We start from the raw sequence: 22410 nt of genomic DNA on the forward strand, positions 1-22410 counted from the left end.
TATATCTATCCATATATCTATCTATCTATCCATATATCTATCTATCTATCTATCTATCTATCTATCTATCTATCTATCTATCTATCTATCTATCTATCAGTATACCTATCCATCCATCCATACATCCACCCGCCCAACTATCAAAGTGTGTGTGTGTGAATGTAAACAGTTCCTCTTCTTGCTTTACCGTTTTCTCCTGTAGAATCCATTCTGTCAGCAATGCTATGTCTATAAAAAGGCCCTGGAACCACACCTACTGAGCAGCAAGCTATCTGTGGAGCCACCCGACCAACCACCCGAGACACACTGGTCCGTGCAACCCCTGCACCAACCCCTTCATCTGTTGAGGAAGGGAGGGAGAGGTGTAAAAGAGAAGATAAGCAAAAGGAGAGGAAGGAGAGAGCAGAGAGAGAGCAGCCCCCTCCCACCCTTCGTCTTGCTGTGTGTGTGTGTGTGTGTGTGTGGAACATCTTTGTAAATTGGTTGCTGTTTATCAGATCATGGAATACTGTAGGGGGGAGGATGAGGGTAGATAGGGTGTGTGTGTGTGTGAGAGAGAGAGAGAGAGAGAGAGGGAAAGAAAGATTGTGTGCGTGAGAGAATGTGTGTGTGTGTGTGGGAGAAAGAGTATGTGTGAGAGAGAGAGAGAGAGAGAAAGGGAAAGAAAGATTGTGTGCGTGAGAGAATGTGTGTGTGTGTGTGTGGGAGAAAGAGTATGTGTGAGAGAGAGAGAGAGAAGGGAAAGAAAGATTGTGTGCGTGAGAGAATGTGTGTGTGTGTGTGGGAGAAAGAGTATGTGTGAGAGAGAGAGAGAGAGAGAAAGGGAAAGAAAGATTGTGTGCGTGAGAGAATGTGTGTGTGTGTGTGGGAGAAAGAGTATGTGTGAGAGAGAGGCAGAGAGAGTGCGTGTGTGTGTGTGTATGTGCACGTTTATTAGATCATAGAATACTGTAGTGTGTGTGTGTGTGTCACTATGTGCCTGTGTTTATGCAGACATGGTGTGTGCGTGCGCACATGTGTGCTTATTGCATTAAGGAACGCTGTATATGTTTGTCATGTAACGGTAATACAGTGTATGTCAGTGTTTATCAGATTAGGGAATACTTTGTGTATTTGTCATACAACAGAAAGAATACAGCGTGCGTGCGTGTGTGTGTGTGTGTGTGTGTGTGTGTGTCAGAGTTATACAATCCAGGTTTGGCATTATTGTGTATGTGTGTGTGTGTGTGTGGATGTGAATGTATGAGAATACGAAAGTCTGTGTGTGTGTGTGTGTGTGTGTGACAGTGGGAGGTGCATTAGTGCATGTGTGTGTGAGAGAGAGAGAGAGAGAGAGAGAGAGGGAAAGAAAGATTGTGTGCGTGAGAGAATGTGTGTGTGTGTGTGGGAGAAAGAGTATGTGTGAGAGAGAGAGAGAGGAGAAAGGGAAAGAAGATTGTGTGCGTGAGAGAATGTGTGTGTGTGTGTGTGGGAGAAAGAGTATGTGTGAGAGAGAGAGAGAGAGAGAAAGGAAAGAAAGATTGTGTGCGTGAGAGAATGTGTGTGTGTGTGTGGGAGAAAGAGTATGTGTGAGAGAGAGAGAGAGAGAGAAAGGAAAGAAAGATTGTGTGCGTGAGAGAATGTGTGTGTGTGGTGGGAGAAAGAGTATGTGTGAGAGAGAGGCAGAGAGAGTGCGTGTGTGTGTGTGTATGTGCACGTTTATTAGATCATAGAATACTGTAGTGTGTGTGTGTGTGTCACTATGTGCCTGTGTTTATGCAGACATGGTGTGTGCGTGCGCACATGTGTGCTTATTGCATTAAGGAACGCTGTATATGTTTGTCATGTAACGGTAATACAGTGTATGTCAGTGTTTATCAGATTAGGGAATACTTTGTGTATTTGTCATACAACAGAAAGAATACAGCGTGCGTGTGTGTGTGTGTGTCAGAGTTATACAATCCAGGTTTGGCATTATTGTGTATGTGTGTGTGTGTGTGGATGTGAATGTATGAGAATACGAAAGTCTGTGTGTGTGTGTGTGTGTGTGTGACAGTGGGAGGTGCATTAGTGCATGTGTGTGAGAGAGAAAGAGAGAAAGGCAGAAAATGAAAATGTTAGTGTATATACACACACGTATGTGTGTGTGTGTGTGTGCGTGTGTGTGTAAGAGTAAAATAAAGCTCAAACAACAGCAACATATTGGAAGAAGAAAGCAAAAGACGAGTGAAGTCTCTCTATAAACCTTAAGGAATTGGAGCAAAGAATGGTAGCAGAGTTCATGGAGCACTGTAGAGGTGGTGGTGGTGATGGTGGAATGATGGAAGATGATGCAGTAGTGTAATGTTGATGTAGTAGTGTTGGCGGTGGGGAGATGTAGAAGAGGTAGTAGAGGGTTGAATGTGGTGGTGGTGGTGGTGAGAGAGGGAGGGAGATGGCCTGTGATATCAGGCAGTTGTACAGCTGGTTGTGAGTGTGTGTGCGTGCGCATGAGACGGTGTGTGTGTGCGTGTGTGTGTGTGGAGAGTGGGAGAGAGAAGGAAAGGTGGTGGTGGATTTAAAATGGAAGATTATGGGGAGCAGGGTAGAGTGAAACAGACAAACAGACAGAAAAATATCTGGGAATGACAGACACAAGAAATAAAGGTTTACAGAGAGAGGGAGGGAGAGAGAGAGAAAGAGAGAGAGAGCAAGAGAGAAAAAGAAAGAGATGGAGAGAGAGAGAGCAAGAGAGAAAAAGAAAGAGAGGGAGAGAAAGAGAGAGCAAGGGAGAAAGAGAAAGAGCGGGAGAGAAAGAGCAAGAGAGAAAGAGAGAGAGCAAGAGAGAAAAAGAAAGAGAGAGAAAGAAAGAGAGCAAGGGAGAAAAAGAAAGAGAGAGAAAGAAAGAGAGCAAGAGAGAAAGAAAGAGAGAGAGAGAGAGAGCAAGGGAGAGAAAGAAAGAGAGAATCAAAACAAATCCAGCAACTCCTGTTTCTTTCTCCCATTTTGTTTTTTATCCTCCAAGGAAGGATGCGAAGGGATAAGTTGAGAAGAGGAGAACACACGTTTGTGTGTGTGTGTGTGTGTGAAAGAGGGAGAGGGGGGTGGGGTGGAGAAGAAACCCTGTATGGTAGGTAGCACACCATTTTTTCACTTCTATATACGTGTATGTATATAATGTTATATATTATGTACGATATGTATGTGTGTGTGTGTGTGTGTATATATATATATATATATGCGTGCATATGTGTGATATTTATGTACACATACACACACACACATATATATGTATGTACGCATATATAAAATGTGTGTGTGTGTATATATATATGTGTATATTGTGATATTTATGTATATATAGTATGTGTGTGATATTTATGTACACACACACACACACACATATATATGTATGTATGCATATATAAAATGTGTGTGTATATATATATATATATATATATGTGTATATTATGTGTGATATTTATGTGTGTGTGTATATATATATATATATATATATATATATGTGCATATTATGTGTGATATTTATGTATATATAGTATGTGTGTGATATATATGTACACATACACACACACATATATGTATGTATGCATATATAAAATGTGTGGTGTGTGTGTGTGTGTGTGGTTAAACAACAAAGAGTTAAAGAAGAGCCAAAGAATTAAACAAATAAAAACACATAAAAACAACTCAAACAAATAAAGTTTAAATAAACATCCCCCCCTCTCCTCCACCTCCTTCTCAAGAAAGGTAAAAAAAAACAAAAAAAAGAAGAAAAGCAGAACAAGGTGAATATTACACAACATTCCCCATAACTATCTGTAGTAGTAGTAGTAGTAGTGGTGGTGGTATTGGTGGTGGTGCCGTGGAGGAATTTCAGAATACAAAATTTGGTCACTAATGTAAGGGTTGCAGTTTCAATCCCAGCCAGAATCGTTGATATCAACTGAGGCCTGAGCTGCTGCTGCTGCCGCTGGTGTTTCTAGAAGAAGTGGTGTTGGTGTCAATGACTTTGAAGTTTTGGAAGACTATCAGGCTGAAACTTCGAAGTCACTATCACCACTTTTCTTGTAAAAGTACAATAAACATAGGCGCAGGAGTGGCTGTGTGATAAGTAGCTCGTTTACCAACCACATGGTTCTGGGTTCAGTCCCACTGCGTGGCATCTTGGGCAAGTGTCTTCTGCTATAGCCCCAGGCCGACCAATGCCTTGTGAGTGGATTTGGTAGATGGAAACTGAAAGAAGCCTGTCGTATATATGTATATATATATATGTGTGTGTGTTTGTGTGTCTGTGTTTGTCCCCCTAGCATTGCTTGACAACCGATGCTGGTGTGTTTATGTCCCCGTCACTTAGCGGTTCGGCAAAAAGAGACCGATAGAATAAGTACTGGGCTTACAAAGAATAAGTCCCGGGATCGATTTGATTGACTAAAGGCGGTGCTCCAGCATGGCCACAGTCAAATGACTGAAACAAGTAAAAGAGAGTTAAGAGTATATTGGTCACAAAAAAGTGTTGAGTAATTTTTCAGTTTTGTTAAAAAAGCTTTCATTATATTTCAACAGGCGTGGCTGCATGGTAAGAAGTTTGCTTCCCAATCCCATGGCTCTGGGTTCAACCCCACTGCTTGGCACTTTGGGCAAGCATCTTCTACTATACGGCCTCAGACTGACAGAAACCGTTGTGAGTGGATTTGGTACATGGAAATTGAAAGAAGCTCGTGTGTGTGTTTGTGTGTGCATGCGTACCCGACCCACTGCTTAACAACCAGAGTTGGTTTGTTTATATCCCCATAAATTAACAGTTAAACGAAAGAGACCAATAGAATAAGAACAAGACTTAAAAAAAAGTACTAGAGTTGATTTGACTAAAACCTCTTCAACGTGGTGCCCCAGCATGGCCAGTCTGATGACCGAGAAAAAAAGAAAAACACATACATATATGCATGTATTACACGTGTGTGTGTGAGGTTAAGCAAAATAATTCAAAGTATCGGGGGTTAGCAACAGAAAAAGCATCCAACTGTAAATTCCTGGATCATTTATCAAGATTGTCACCACACACACACAAAATGTACAGAGACTCTCAATTACCCAACGTGAGACATGAGGAGACATAGTTATTTTATGTAGGTGCAATACGCGTACAAGCTTGCACATAGGGTCATCCCATTAATAATGCGACCTTTTCAATTGCATGAATTAAAGTCGGAAGGGGACGAGATAAACTACCTGCATGAACTTGCTATAAAAGCAGGTAGTAATTTTACCTTGTACTTATTCTTAGTGCAAGTTTTGAAGAGTGCAGTTCGATTTAAGTTATTTTTACAAAGCTACAGGGTCAGGCAAAATGATCTGACACATTTGTAGGTTAAAGAAAAGGCATTGTTTATCGTTTCTTTTTCAGTTGCTGCCATGAATTGGACTGGTGAGCATCGCACTTTCATTGTGGAAATGTTTATCAAAACAAACGATTCTGTAACTGCAACACAAAGAGCGTTCCGTTTGCACTTCAATCTTGGTAGACATGATACTGTACCAGCTCGAAACACGATCTTGTTATGGGTTACCAACTTCAGAGCTACTGGATCTGCATTGAAACGAAAATCAACTGGCCGACCTCGCACCGCCAGAACTTAAAGATGCAATTCGTCAAGAAATTACTGCCATTCCACATGAAATGACCCGCCGAGTTATTGACAACTTTCGTGAACGCCTTCGACAGTGTGTGGACAATGATGGATCCCATTTGACTGATTTAATTTTTAAAACATAATGAAACAAAATGGCATTATATGAACTTTTCAAAAATAAAAACACTTTTTTGTTTCTTTACTTCATTTGCCTTTTATTTAACCTACAAATGTGTCAGGTCATTTTGCCTGACCCTGTATAATGAAAGTGACAAAGGAACATATTTGGCATATTTTGCTTTATGAGTTCAATAAAAGCCACAACGCAACAGAAAGTGCAAGGAATATTAATGCAGTATATGGGGATCAGGCAATAAGTGTAAGCCAGTGTCAATGGTGGTTCCAGAAATTCTGAGCTGGAAACCACTGTCTAGAAGATGAGTCTTGTCCTGGGAGATCTGTAGAGCTTGATGCAGATGTTCTGCAAACTCTGGTGAAACAATATCCCATCGTAACTGTTGAGGAACTAGCAGAGAGGCTTGGATTTGGTCATTCAATCATTCATCAACACCGGTGCCAGAAGAAAAACGACCATCTTTGGTTTCAAGACAAAAGGTGTTCTTCCATCAGGATAATGCCCAGCCACATACAGTGAGGATGACATTCCAAAGGGTGGAGCAGTTTGGATGGGAAACGATGCCCCACCTAGTATATTCACTGGACATTGCCCCATCTGATCATCATTTATTCTGCAATCTCCAAACTCATTTGGACAGAAAAAATATGAATTCTGTAGACAAGACCAGAAAAGCATTGGAGGAGTATTTTTTGTCATGGAGAAGAGAAATTTGGAAGAGGGACTTTGCAAATCTTCCAGACAGATGGAAGAGCATTGTAGAAAATGAGGGAGAGTATATTTCAGATTAAAAACAGAACTTGTTTGTCGATGAGGGTCTGGGCAGGTTTTTTTTTAAACTCCAGGTGCCTCCAAAGCAAGAAATGATTATTAGTTTGTCTCTTTATACTGTGTACATTAAATGTCATCATCATCACCATCACTCAATGTCTGCATTCCATGTTGGCATGGGTTAGATGGTTTGACTGGAACTGGTAAGCCAGAGAATTGCTCCAGGTTCCAGTTTGATTTTGGTTTGGTTTCTGTGGTTGGATGCCCTTCCTAAAGCCAACCACTCCATAGTGTACTGGGTGCTTTTAATGTGCCACTGGCACGGATGCCAGTCATGTAACACCAACACTGGCCACAACTCTGATTTCACTTGGCTTGAGAAGTCTTCTCAAGCGTAGCATATTGCTACGGGTCTCAGTCATTTGTCATTGCCCCTGTGAAGCCCAACATTCGAAGATCATGCTTCACCACCTTGTCCCGTGTCTTTCTGAGTCTACCTTTTCCACACACACATACGCACACACTGGTGCTGGTGCCATGTAAAAAGCTCCCAGTCCACTCTGTAAAGTAGCTGACATAAGGAAGGGCATGCAACCCGAAAACCAATGCAGACAGCAGAGCTTAGCATAGTCCTTCCTCAGGCTCGTTGGCTTCTGCCAGGCTGTCCAACCCATGCCAGCATGGAAAACGAATGTTAGATGAATATGATGATGATGATGATGGTGATGACCTTGCCATCTCCCTAATACTTGATAGTGGGAGCTTTTTCCCTTTCATTCCTTTTTTGTCCAGCAAGTTACATGGCAATCTGACTAGTGCCGATGGCATGAAGAAGGGCACCCACACTACACTGTTAAAATGGTTGGCATTAGGAAAGACATCCTGCCATAGAAACCATACTAAAAATGACATTGGAACTTGATGCATCCCTGCAGCTTGCTGGTTCCCTTGTCAAACAGTCCAAGCCATGCCAGCATAGAAAGCAGATGTTAAACAATGATGATGACACACACACAATCCATTAAAACCTCTTTCCCGTATCACTTTGTCATCTAATTTAGAAGCATTTCCTTAACGAAAGCAGAACATTGTTCAGATTAAGGATGTGTACACAGATGTTTGTGTGTGTTTGTATTTAACAACAAAAACATCTTACACACACACACACACAATATGGCAACTTCCTTCCAAACAGTTTGTTTTAATCAGATTCTTTTGAAATAGTTAATAACTTGTAAGATTATCTTCCTTCAAATATTATAACTGCACATTTTGCAAAAAACTTTTAAAACACTGTACACACACACATGTATGTTTTACGTGTGCATATGTGTGCACACACGTACTTCCATGGTGTCTGTTTTATCTTTTATGGTTAAACTCTCATCTTGCCATGTCAGCAATAGTGTGTGTGCGTGTGTGTCAGTGTGTGTTGCTACTGCCTCATCCACTTCATTTTCACCTTAGTTACCTTTAAGAATTGGTAAATGATAACTCTATTGTGGGTGGTGGTGGTGGTGAGATAGTGAGGAGGTGGTAGTAAGGGGTTGTAGGGAGAGGTATGAGCAGGGAGTTGTTTTGCAGGGTAGCGGGGTGGAGTGGGTGGGTGGGTTATGATTTGATTGTGTTTTGGTTTTGTCCAAAGAATGGTTTTAATCAACCACAACAAGGTGTATGCTTAAGGGAGAGAGACCCCTGAACTCAAGAACAAACTATGGCAAGGTATCTGTGTGTGAGCCCTTAATAACAGAACCTACTGCAGCAAAGTATCTGCATTTGTGATCCCTTCACATAAGAATCTACAAGAAGGTGTCTGTGTGTATGACCCCTAAACCTGAGAACTAACTCTGGCAAGGTATCAATGTGTGGCCCTTAAACCCAAGAACTAACTCAGGCACAGTATGTGTATTTGCATTCCCCTTAACATGAGAACCAACCCCAGCAAGGAGCTGATTCTCATCTTATTGTGATCCCTCAATACATGAACTAGTTACAGTGAGGGATCTGCATGTGACCCCTTAACATAGAAACTAATTACAGCAAAATGTGTGTGTGTGCAACCCTTTAACCCTTTCGTTACTGTATTTATTTTGAGATGCTCTGTGTTTCTTCCAATTATTTTAAATATAACAAAGAATTTAGTAAAATAACATCGTTATCATTAGGAACATAAATTGTGACTAAGATTTGAATTTAAAACTTATGAAAACAAGACATTTATACTAAAGACCCAGAGCCGGTTTCAGCCGGGTTGGTAACGAAAGGGTTAACAGGAGAAGCAAATACTTGGTGCATGTGAGGGCATGTGCCTGCTGGAATGGAAAGAAAGAATGGTAGTAATGTTTGTACTTACAATTTCTGTAAAGAAGAGAGGTTAGTGAAATCTCCTTGTTTTAAGGCTTTGATGGCATTCTCACTTAAATCCCTACAAACAAAGAAATCAGAGATTACAATATAGACAGGAATAATTAAAGGAACAATGTTCAATCAGCTGAAATAATTAAGGCTGTGTTTAAATAATGAAGAACACACTAAAATAATTAAGAAAACATCAACAGAATTAAGGTATCAAAGGTATATTTAATTAGAGATGTATTGGATTAATTAATGATGCATTTAATTAATCATAGATATCTTAAAATGATTAAGGCATGTTAAAATGATTAATTGAAGTTGGTAGTGTAGTTAAGAAGTTTGTTTAGCAATGAAGTGATTCCGGGTTCGAAGCATAGATTGGCTGGGATTTGTTGAGGCAGACTTCTGCGGTTGGATGCTCTTCCTGTCACCAACTCTCACCTGTTTTCCAAGTAAGGGAATATTTCTTCATGGCCAGACATGTTTTCAACGAAGATTGCAAATGAAGGACACTGCTTGCACGACAGTGGCACTCATTTACAACTATCATCAGATGTCAAGACAAGGAGACAGTAAAACACACACACACACAACGGTTTTCTTACAGCCAGTCTCTACCGAATCCACTGGCAAGGTTTTGGTTGTCTTGGCTCTACAGTGGAAGCTACTTGCCAAAGTTGCTATGCATGGCACTGAACTTGAAACCTGCACGACACCTAAGGCAAATGACTTCTACTGCACACCTGGTCTGGCCCTAAGCCTTCTGGGTATCAAGGACTGAGAGGTCATTAAACGAAGGGGTGGGCTTTAGATAAATGTTTTAATTTCAGAGTTGCTGAAGCATGGAACAAACTGCCTGCATCAGTTGTTGACTGCCATGAGACTGCATCCTTTAAGGCCCTCATGCTTTCCGAAATCCGCCGAAACTACACCTGATTATATATACACTTTAGATGAGTTGTAGTGCACCTGAGCACTGTACACAATGTTTTATTATTATTATTATTATTATATTATTATTATTATTATTTTTTAATTACCTTAATTTTCAAAAAAAAAATCTTTAATTTCCCCTGTCAATAATCTAGAAACATTTAACCGATTCTCAATCTGATCATTCTGCCAAATGCAGCGCTTATTTATTCCCGTTGTTTTAAATTAATCAAGCATTATCTCATAACATTAAGATTTCGATGATGTGGTCGTTTAATTTTAGAATGACATTGTAGGGTAGGTGTGAGAGGCTGGATCTGTGCAGTCTGAACACAAAACTGGTAGAATATTTGGGCTGGACACGGATGGTTTAATTGCTAAATTGTTAAGAGTCAAAATGTTATTTTCGTATTTCAATTAATCTTTTAATGGTGACCAACCTGTTGGAAGTAGTTTTTTTTTTTTGTGGTGGATTAAATTTTGTAGAATCATAATGAGAGGGACATTGAAAAAATGTCAGTAAAAGAAAGGGATGGTAGTTAAAAGTTTGAGACAATGCCCCAGAATGGCCACAACTCAATGTCTAGAATTATATAAAACAATATACACCCGTAATTCAAGACTAAACTGACCGCAGTATTTTTTTATTGACCAGTTTAATATTGTGATGACCAAACAGGGATATCTTTACCTGGTTACTCACTATGTTAGAAATAACAGCCAAATTTCTCTCAAATCACAATCATTTTTTAGAAAAAAGGAGGAACACATAGAATAATCTAGTCCAGCTCTTTTTCATTCTTCTTCTCTCACTAACCACTTCTTTTTCTCTTATTCTCTTGATGTTTCCCTATCCTCTGATGAAGGGCCAATGTCCAAAACAAGACACCCCCCCTCTTTCCATTGAAGAGCTAAGCATATGCTGTATTTGTTTAAACCTTGTCCAGTCTTGCGCTGTTCATTTCTGTTGCTCATTGGTCTACCATAAGTTTCGTCAGCTTCTTACAGAAACCTAACTTGTTGGGCTCAGCTGAATCCTATGAAACTAAGTTGGAAAGGGCCAAATCGAAGTGTTTTAAATAATAACAAGAGCACTCAGAGAGTGCAAACCTCCACCAAGGCAACACCAACATCCTCTCAATGATTTTTAAAATACGAATATCTGAAATAAACTCGATTACTCTCACAAACGAGATTACTGATAAAGAACCCAACTGCTCTCAAAAATTAAGTAAAAAAAAAAACAGAAAAATAATCCAGAATCCTTGTCTGGTACCGGATTGATCCCAAAATATATTCAGTCCATGCCAGTCATGAGGCCAAACTTCCCTGAAATTATCATCCGAATTCATCCAGCGGTTCTTGAGATATCTTGTCCATGGACAGACAAACAAACAAGACTGAAAATAATAATAATAATAATCGTTTCTACTCTAGGCACAAGGGCTGAAATTTGCGGGAGGGGAAAAGTTGATTGCATCAACTCCAGTGCTTATTTGATATTTATTTTATTGGCCCTGAAAGGATGAAAGGCAAAGTTGACCTCGGCGGAATTTGAACTCAGAATGTAAAGACAAATGAAATACCACTAAGCATTTTGCCTGGCATGCTAACGATTCTGCCAGCTTGCTGCCTTAATTAATAATCCTCTCTACTAAAGGTATAAGGCCTGGAATTTGCGGGGAAGGGGGGGGGGATAGTCAGTCACATCAACCCCAGTATTTAACTGGTATTTAATCATTGTGACCCCGAAAGGATGAAAGGCAAAGTTGTCCTCAGTGTCATTTGAACTCAGAATGTAAAGTCAGAAGAAATGTTACTAACACCAACTTATTGCCTTAATAATAATAATAATAATAATAATAATAATAATAATAATTTCAAATTTTGCAACAAGGGCAGCCATTTTGGGGTGGGGATGAGACAATTAGATCAACCCCCAGTGTTCATCTGGTACTTATTTTATTGACCCCGAAAGGATGAAAGGCAAAGTCAACCTTGGCGGGGAAGAGGTAAGATGATTCTAGCACTTGACTGGTACTTAATTTATTGACCCCAAAAGGAAGAAAGGCAAAGTTGACCTCAACTGAATTTGAACTCAGAACATAGAGACTGACGAAATGCTACTAAGCATTTTGCCCAGCATGCTAACAATTCTGCCAGCAAACTACCTTAATAATAATAATAATAATAATAATAATAATCAATGACCCCAGTGATCGACTGGTACTTAATTTATTGACCCCACTGAAAGGATAAAAGACAAAACTGACCTCAGCAAAATTTGAACTCAGAATGTAAAGACAGATTAAATACCACTAAGCATTTTGCCCAGTGTGCTAACAATTCTGCCAGCTCACTGCCTTAATAATAACAACAATAATAACAATAACAATATATATATAATGTGTGCGTGTTAAAGTTAATTTCTGCTTGGAGTCTGGAACCTTATTTGGCCAGAGCTTATTTTCGTTTTTGTGGTGTTTAAGTAAAATGGTCTGTCACCGGGTTAAACCCCTAGATATCACTGGTACTCATTTTCATCTAAATAGACAAAAGCAACATGAAGTGAAGTGCCTTGCTCAAGGATACCCTTTTGCACTGAGAACTGAACCCATGAACTAAGACTTGTGTGCCAAACGCCCTAACCACAATGCTAGATACCTTCACACACACACACACACACACACACAGAAACGTGTGTACATATGTATACACATACACAGAGAAACGTGTGTGCATATGTATACACACACACACAGAGAAACGTATGTGCATATGTATACACACACACACACACACACACACATGTACATAAAATATTTTTGGGCATCATCATACGCCACCCCTTTACTTTGGTAAGGAGATCTGATAAAGAATGAAATAAAGAGCTAAGGGGTCAGAAAGGGGTTAGAGTGATTGTGGAGGTTGGTGGCATTTTAGGGTGTCAGGAAATCCCTAAAAAGAACTTCCTTTGCAAATTGGAGAGAGAGGAATAAGTGTGTGTGTGTGTGCATACGTATAATTAATTATATATATATATATATATATATATATATATATATATATATATATATATATACACACACACATATATATATATATTATATATATATATATATTATATATATATATATATATATATATACATACATATACACACACCTAGACATGGGTGTACATATGCGTGTTAAAATAAACAAACTCGCGCCAAAGTTGGAATGAAAGATGTGGTGAAAGAGTGCAGCTGATGTTTGGAATGTAAGTTCATGCATGTGAGTGCCCGAGATTAAGAGTATGTATGTGTTTGTGTGTGTGTGTGCGCGTGCACGTGTCTGTGATTAAGTGTGTATATATGGATGCCTGTGGGTGCATAGGAGTCCCTGGAAATAAGGGTGGATGTCTATATGTGTGTGTTTGTTTATTTAGTCTGTGTATGCTTGTATAAACAGGAGTCTGGGGGGGGGGGTGATACTGGATGAAATTAAGTGTGGATAACTGTAAAATGAAGTCCATGTAGAACTATGTAACACACACACATATATATGTAATATATGATATGTATGCAATACACAAGGGTGGGGTGCTGAAAAGTTCCTGGCTTTAGGGGTGTCACAAAAAGCTTTGTTGGAGGACCAAGCTTCCGAGTTCTTTTACAGGGCTTAGAAAAACTGAAGGACCGCTGCAATAAATGAGTGAAACTGAGAGGGGAACATGTTGAATAAAAGCATAATTAACTGATCTTCCTGTAATTTCTTTTACCCAAAGCCAGGAACTTTTTAGCACCTCATTCATCATCATCATCATCATCATTTAGCGTCCGCTTTCCATGCTAGCATAGGTTGGACGGTTCAACTGGGGTTTGAGAAGCCAGAAGGCTGCACCAGGCCCAGTCTGATATGGCAATGTTTCTACGGATGGATGCCCTTCCTAACGCCAACCACTCCGTGAGTGTAGTGGGTGCTTTTTACGTGCCAGACGGAGCTGGCAAACGGCCACGGACAGATGGTGCTTTTTACATGCCACCGGCATGGGGGCGAGGCGAGGCTGGCAAATGGCCACTGTCGGATGGTGCTTTTTTACGTGCCACCAGCACGGGGGCCAGGCGAGGCTGGCAAACGGCCACGGTCGGATGGTGCTTTTTTACGTGCCATCGGCACTGGGCCAGGCGAGGCTGGCAAACGGCCACGGTCGGATGGTGCTTTTTACGCGCCACCAGCACGGAAATTAAATTACGGTTATTATTTTAAAAGCTAGTTTAAGAATAACAAGAGAATTTTTACTGAGATTTGAGTGAGGATTATTGTCAACTTGAAAGTGATTGAGACTTGACAATATATATCTATTCGATTCTGTGTGTATCTGGTGATTGCTCCATCTTCACAGATAATTGCCATCTCCTTGTGCTTCCTTGTTGTCAATGGCATTTCTGACTTTCCATCCATGACCTCTCATATGACTATACATTCCTGTTGCAGATCTGCATGGTTTGATGCATAGGTGACGGCTGAAAGTCGTAACTTACTCGGCACTTCCAAACGGTTTGAGTCTGCACCAGGTGTCACTCTTGCATCACCATAGGACTTTCTGTAGACGGAATGACAAACGAGATCACCATAACGAAGTACAACTCTCTGGGTCTCTGTGATAAGTACCTGGTAACAGGCTGAAGTGAGATGAAATGAATAGTTATTACAGGAAACTGCAGGTTTTACAGGGTATCCCTCTCCTGGAAGGGTGCTGTGGCCACAGTTAGAGGTCCCTCATTGCCAGCAGTGGTCTTAGTGCACACCCACCAAAAATATTTCTACATCCCCTTGCTCAGATGGAATGTTATCACATTTGCCATTTAACTCACAGCTGGGACCCAGACATGTGCTATGACTCCCGGCCAGACTCTTCAAACCCTGCATGCTGGCATGGCAGGCCGGTTAAAAAGTTCACTTCTTGGCCCCATAGTAGTTTTGAGTTCAGTCCCACTGCACAGCATCTTGGGCAAGTGTCTCCTACTATAGCCCTGGGCCAACAAAGGCCTTTGTCAGTGGGTTTGGAAGACTGAAACCGAAAGAATCCCACCATGTACGAGTTTATCTCTGCTTGTCTTGACATCATGTGACACTTGTAAACAAGTGCCACCGTTATACAAGTGGTGTCTTTTGTTTCCTTGTCTTTGGTTAAAATATGTCTGACTGCAAAAAATCTGTTTCAACTAATTCCATCCATTCGAAAGCATGGAATAAGTGGATGTTAAAAACTATGATGACACCCAGCCCCACCTTCAATACTGACACCACCCTGCTCCACACAAACCCACAGGGATTCCTCTAAATCCAAAGAGGATGAGGTCTCCTCAGAAAGAAATCCTCTACATGGTTGCTATAACTGCTAGAAATAGCATCCAACCACTCTATCAGTCACATACTACTTTCTTAAAGAAGGATAGAAGGCATTGGATAAAGTAAGCGTAATAATCTTAACAAGATGGGATGGTTATGGCCGGAATGTCTTTTACTATAGGCCTGAACAATCAGGATTGACTTGTGTGAAACAACAGTAATTTCTCAAAGAAGTATAATGAAATGAATGAAGGACACTATAGTCACAATACTGAACAATTTTCTAAAACCAAGAAAACCAACATAAACAGTGTTACTGCAGCCAATGGGATTTGAACCAGAGTCAGGTCGATCAAGGTTACTTAACCACAAAATCGACATAGATCAATGAATAATCCCCTTCTACCCACAAACCTTGAGATGACAAAGGACCAGGATCTCTGGTGATGAGAGGTTATCAAAAAGACCCCGCCTCCCCTACTCCACAAAATTCAGTTGTGGAATTGCTGTTTCTGGTTCTCCCAATATTGCACTGATAATGATGGATTCCTTTCTGAGGAGACAGCATCCTCTTTGGATTTAGAGGAATCCCTGTGCGTTTGTGTGGGGCAGGGTAGCGTCAGTATTGAAGGTGGGGCTGGGTATCATCATAGTTCTTAACCTCCACTCTCATCACCATCAATAAATGTCTATTTTCCATGCTGGCATGGGTTAGTTTGACTGGAACCGGTAAGCTGCACCAGGTTCCAGTCTGATTTTGGTTCGGTTTCTATGGCTGGATGCCCTTCCTAACACCAACTACTACAAGAGAATAGTGGGTGCCTTTTCACGTGTCACCGGCACAGGTGCCATTTATGTGTTACTGTCGCAGTTAATATAAATACCAAAATATTTAAGGGGGATGTAAGTCTTTCTTATTTTGGCACAATGCTTGCAACTTTTGAGGGGAGAGGGACAAGGTCAATTACACAGACCCCAGCACTTGGCTGGTCCTTTATTTATTGACTCCAAAAGGAAAAAAAGACAAAGTTGGCCTCAGTGGAATTTCAGCTCAGAACATAAGTGCCATAAAAAAAAAAACTGCCAAGCATTTTGCTGTCTTTGGGACTTTCTAACAATTCTTCCAGTTCATTGCCATTTTAAGGTGGTGGAGGAGGAAGAGAGAGGGCACTATTACAGTAAGTCTAAATAAGATCTATATAAGAGTGAACTTCAAATAAAGAACTTCTCTGGGTTTGGAGACAGGGAATTTACCACTCCTCCCACTTTCCCCAAAGAATTCTCTGTCCACCCTCTAACCTTCTTTGATTTAAAACATGTCACTTAATGTTGAGTTAAGGCCCACCCAGTAAGTAGATGGAAGGGTGACTTAAGCTTGTGATTATATAAAGACAGTGGAAGCAAAGTCTTAGAAAGACAGAAAAGAAAACCAAAAAAAAAAAAAATAACCCAACAAAACAGCATTCTTCAGTGACATGGGAAATGAGATAAAATATATGTAAAAAAAAAAATCGAAGAAAAAATAGAATAAAAATGGAACCAGTCTGTTGCAGAAGAAAAATATATTTGAAGAATAACAGACTTATTTCTTTGGAGAAAAAACAAAAAGAAACTTTGTCAGAGCCAGGGAATATAGAATGACAAGTCTTGTGTATGTGTATGTGTGTGTGGCAGAAACGTTAGCACGCAGGGGCGAAATGCGTAGCAGTATTTCGTCTGCGTTACGTTGTGAGTTCGAATTCCGCCGAGGTCGACTTTGCCTTTCATCCTTTCGGGGTCGATAAATTATGTACCAGTTACGCACTGGGGTCGATGTAATCGACTTAATACCTATGTCTGTCCTTGTTTGTCTCCTCTATGTTTAGCCCCTTGAGGGTAATAAAGAAATAGGTTATACACACACACACACACACACACACACACACACACACAGAGTCTTAGTTGCCTTACTTTTTTTTAATAAATTCCAAAGGGATAAAAGTCAATGTCCAGTGAGATCCTTATGCAGCCACCTTCGTTATGAAGTCCTAGAAAAAGATCCAAGTATTTATACACATATATGTGTGTGTGTGTGTGAGAGTAATAAAAAAAAAACCTTTGTTGAGCAATGAAAAATTTAGTTTGGAACACACACACACACGTATTACACCTTTTGTTGCATGGTTGCAGTCTTGACTGCAGTAATCTCACTGCAGTACAATCGTTGCTGTAGACACCATGCAGAATGTCTAAATGCACACAACAATACCTAGACGACAGTAAACCAGTGAGAAACATCAGGGAAGACAGCACACAGCACAAGAATCAATAATGTCATGTATATGGAAACATATTTACTAGTTTGACTGTGAAGAAACTGGTTGAAATGAGAGAGAGAGGGGGAGAGAGAGAAAGGGAGGGAGAGAGAGGGAGAGAGAGAGGGAGAGAGAAGTTCTAGATTTACTGGAGTCTTGTACCCTCAGTCACTTAAACACCCCAGATACTAGGTTCCGCTCAGACACTCGAGTCAGACTTTTAACCATCCATGCCCACCAAAGGCAGTGAACTGGTAGAGTGGTTAGTTAGAGCAGTGGATAAGATGACTGATAGGATTTGTAGCAAGTCTCTGAATTCTGAGTTCAAATCCCACTGAAGTCAACTTTGCTTTCCATCTTGTCGAAGTCAACAAAAAAAAAAAGTACCAACCGAGAGAGGTGGAACTGTAAGAAGGGTGGGTGAGATGCCTTGTGGTGTTGGTCCAGTTCTTTACATTTTGCCAGCAGCAACACTGGTGCCAAGCCATACCATTCCAAAATCAGAGTCCTTTCATCATCATCATTATTTAGCACTCACTTTCCATGCTGGCATGAGTTGGATGGTCTGACAGGAGCTGGCAAGGCCAGGGACACACACCAGGCTCCATTGCTTGCTTTGGTATGGTTTCTATGGTTGAATGCTCTTCCTAATGCCAACCCCTTTACAGAGTGCGCTGGTTGCTTTTAACATGGCACCAGCACAGGTGCTTTCTCTAGGAGAAGCATCAGTGATATGGAGAAGGGACATGTTGCATGGGGAGGGGGTTTCTTGAGGGTTGCATGGGGGGGGGAGCAGTTCTTGAGGGTCAAATCACACAATCCATACAACCAAAGTAGTCCTTGGATTACATAATTACATATCCGCAAGAGGTTACTTTCCTAATAATAGGACCAGTACACTTTTTCCATTTGTTACAAGTCCCTTACAGCAAGGATCTGTGCTGCTGTGCCCCTCAACTCCTGACTCTGAAAGGAGCCTCCATACAGTCAGTCCATTTGATAGATATAGTAGCTTACAATCTCCTCTCAATCACATCTTACTGTCTTCAAAAATCCAGAATAAGACAGGATGGCCATGACTGGAACATCCTACTGTCTTCAATAACCCTAACACTAATGATGATCTACTCTTTTACTCTCTCTTTTACTCTTTTACTTGTTTCAGTCATTTGACTGCGGCCATGCTGGAGCACTGCCTTTAGTCGAGCAAATCGACCCCGGGACTTATTCTTTGTAAGCCCTGTACTTATTCTATCGGTCTCTTTTGCCAAACCGCTAAGTGACGGGGACGTTAACACACCAGCATCGGTTGTCAAGCAATGCAAGGGGGACAAACACAGACACACAAACACACACACACACACATATATATATATATATATATGACAGGCTTCTTTCAGTTTCCGTCTACCAAATCCACTCACAAGGCATTGGTCGGCCCGGGGCTATAGCAGAAGACACTTGCCCAAGATGCCACGCAGTGGGACTGAACCCGGAACCATGTGGTTGGTTAGCAAGCTACTTACCACACAGCCACTCCTGCGCCAGATTAAGACTGACACAAGGAATGGAAAACAAAAGGAAGCATCAGAGAGTGTAATCCTAGATACACTATGGCTGGAATAAAAGACAAAACGGTCATGGCTGGAAGATCTTTGATCACTGATCTGCTGGGTCTTTGGTCCGACCTAGGGTTAAATATCATTCACAACATCACACACAGATCAGTAAGTTAGGATATTTCTGGAGGGAAGGTCATGATGGGTTGTTCTGGCAGGGGTTGGGGTTACATGTTATTGTTTACAATGACAATCATTGATCAGGAATGTAAACACATGTAATGTGTGTGTGTGTGTGTGTGTGTGAGTGAGAGAAAGTGTATATGTGAATGTGTGTGTGAGAGAGAGAGGGAGAGCAGGAGAAAGAGTATGTGTGTGTATGTGTGTGTGCATACTGCACTTACAATATATGTATTGCAGGCACAGACACAATATTCCAGAGAACAGTACCACTACCACCACCACCACCACCATTAGTATTATTGCTGCTTGCTGCTGCTGCTGCTACTACTACTACTGCACTGTGAACTAAGGAAGACAAACTGGGTTCAGAGAAGATATTAACAGATAAAAAAAAGTATTTCTTTTAGGGGCTGACATCTCTTGTTGTTGTTGTTGGTGGCAGGGGTGGCTGACTACTTTGTTTTTAATGGGGTGTGGTCCATAAGTGTTTGTTTACACACATATACACGTGTGTGTGTGTGTGTGTGTAAATTTCATCCTGAAGTTGTCTGACAAATACATTACTGTATACATGATATGATATCGTAGTTGTATATAGAATGGAGTGTGAGGCGGTTGGAGGGCCACATGTGGAACATTTTGGAGTGGAAATATAATGGAGGAAAATAGTGAATTGATAGAATTTGGCTGTGGCAAGAAGTTTGCTTTCCAACCACATGGTTTTAGGTTCAAACATACTGGGTGGCACCTTGGACAAGTGTCTTCTAGGCTGACCAAAGCCTTGCGAGTGGATTTGGTAGATGGAAACTAACAGAAAAGCCATCATATGTATATATATATATATGTAATCCAAGGACTGGGCCTGGTGCAGCCACTGGGTCTGGTGCAGCCTGCTGGCTTCCCAGACCACAGTTGAACCGCCCAACCCATGCTAGCATGGAAAGCGGACGCTAAACGACGATGATGATATATATATATTTAAAAAAGGAGATGTGGAACACGAGTTGTGATATATAAAAAAAAGAAATGAAGAAAATGCTGACAAAATAATTTAAGTAAGGGAGAGTGTATTTAATTAGGTGAAAGTTCTTTTTACCGGTTGCGCATTTGTTATGCTTATTAAAAGATATTATTTTAAGAGAGATAGAGTTCCTTTCTGATAGATTTTTTTGGAACTCTATCTCTCTTAAAAAATATCTTTTGATAAGCATAACAAATGCGCAACCGGTAAAAAGAACTTTCACCTAATTAAATACACTCTCCCTTACTTAAATTATTTGTCAGCATTTTCTTCATTTCCTTTATATATATATATATATATATATATATATATATATATATATATATATATAAATGTTACTGGTTTTATCAGAATGGGTTAAAATACCATCCTTACCCTTAGAGTTCTTATTAGTTCCTTTAACCTCATAAGAACTCTTAAGGGTAAGGATGGTATTTTAACCCATTCTGATAAAACCAGTAACATTTATAATATTGACATCCTCACATACCATGAACTATTGCATAAAGAAATTACAAAGATATATATATATATCACACACATACACAAATATATATGTAAATGATGTAAAGAAATAGAGATTTGGAATCTGGGCAGGTACCTTATTAGCACTCTGACACAATCCAGATATGGCTAACCACACCGAATGATAGGGAACATACAGAATTGTTAAAAGATAAACACTTAAATGGTACTTCACTTAATAAGCAAAATCCTGAGTTTGTTTCATTAGATTTCATACAGCAAACCCAAGAATATAATCAAGACATCACAAATGAAAGCGGAGAATTAGACATCTTCAAAGTTAGCGTGTGTGTGTGTGTGTGTATTAATGTCTCTTTGCCTTGATATTATTTGCGATACACAGATATTGTTTTGAGCTGAGTAGGGATGCTAGATTCCCTTATTCGAAAATATAAGGACACAGATCATGTTGTGTACTCAGCTGGAGACGATGTCTCCTGGAGCTAAATTACAGCAACATTCATCCTAAACCAGGACTGCCATGTTATGTTGGTAAACAATCTTTACTACAAAGTACTGTTGCTGAATATCTCTCATTGTGAGATTTAAAAATAGTAACTTTCTAATTGTTTGATGGTGTCTGCCACCTCTGGTCTTTCGTGAAGACATGTCTGGCCGTGGGGGGAAATATTACCCAACTTGGAAACAGGTAAAGGTTGACGGTTGGAAGGGCATCCAGCTGTGGAAGAAATCTCTGCCGTGATAAATAAATCCTGTCTGGTCCTATGAGAGTAAGAAAAATGGATGTTCAAATGATGATAGACACACAAACACAGGATTGTGTGTGCGTCAAGACATACCATTGTCAAACCATCAAATAACAACAACACAACTCCCCCTCCCCTACAATGGAAAATAGCATCACCCCACCCCCCACTTTTAAAAAGATGTAGTGTAGTGGGGAGGGGCAGAGAGAGATAGAGGGAGGGGGAGGGGGGAATAATACCACCACCACCAATGTCATGTGACAGCTCATCTCTCATTCATTCATTCAGGAATGTTATGGTTACATAAATGGGTTGGCTGCTGACAGTGCTGCTGCAGTTGTAATGTGCAGACGTGTAAGCTGCACTCCGCAGCATGTGCGACTGTCTGACTAACAACAGTCGCAGACGTTGCTTACTGTGTGTGTGTGTGCCTGCATGTGTGTCTATTCATATATTCAATGTCTATCCACACACACACACACACACACACACACATCTCCGGCTTGTTCCAGTGACAGGACCATGGCTATTCTGGTGTTATTCAATGTTGAAAGATTTCCTCAAATAAACTGACCACAACATTAATGTTTAAGTCTTATGCTTATTCTGTTGGTCACTTTTGCTAAGTTACAGGGATGTAAACAAACCGATACTCATTGTCAAATGGTGTGTGTGAACAACACACACACACACACACACAATGGGCTTCCTCACAGTCTCCATTTACCAAATTCACACACCAACAATTGGTTGGTGTGGGATTATAACAGAAGACACTGCCCCAAGGTGCTGTGCAGTAGGACTGAACCCAAGACCAAATGATTGCCAAGTGAGTTTCTTAATCACACAGCCAGGCATAAACCTTTTTATATATACATCTACATATAGGCACAGGGGGTGGCTGTGTGGTAAGAAGCTTGCTTCGCAACCACATGGTTCTGGGTCCAGTTCCATTACGTGGCACCTTGGGCAAGTGTCTTC

General features: G+C 40.5%; 1 protein-coding gene across 1 annotated transcript in view; it reads right to left on the minus strand.

The window, feature by feature from the left end:
• The window catches only part of LOC115219911 (adhesion G protein-coupled receptor A3), a 211611-nt gene that overhangs the window by 87181 nt on the left and 102020 nt on the right, over positions 1–22410 (minus strand). The window contains exon 2 of the mRNA XM_029790221.2: positions 8870–8941. Within this exon, the coding sequence (XP_029646081.1) occupies positions 8870–8941 (72 nt within the window). The remainder of the gene's footprint in view (positions 1–8869; positions 8942–22410) is intronic.

Source organism: Octopus sinensis, linkage group LG15, assembly GCF_006345805.1.
Source record: "Octopus sinensis linkage group LG15, ASM634580v1, whole genome shotgun sequence".
Lineage (NCBI taxonomy): Eukaryota > Metazoa > Mollusca > Cephalopoda > Octopoda > Octopodidae > Octopus > Octopus sinensis.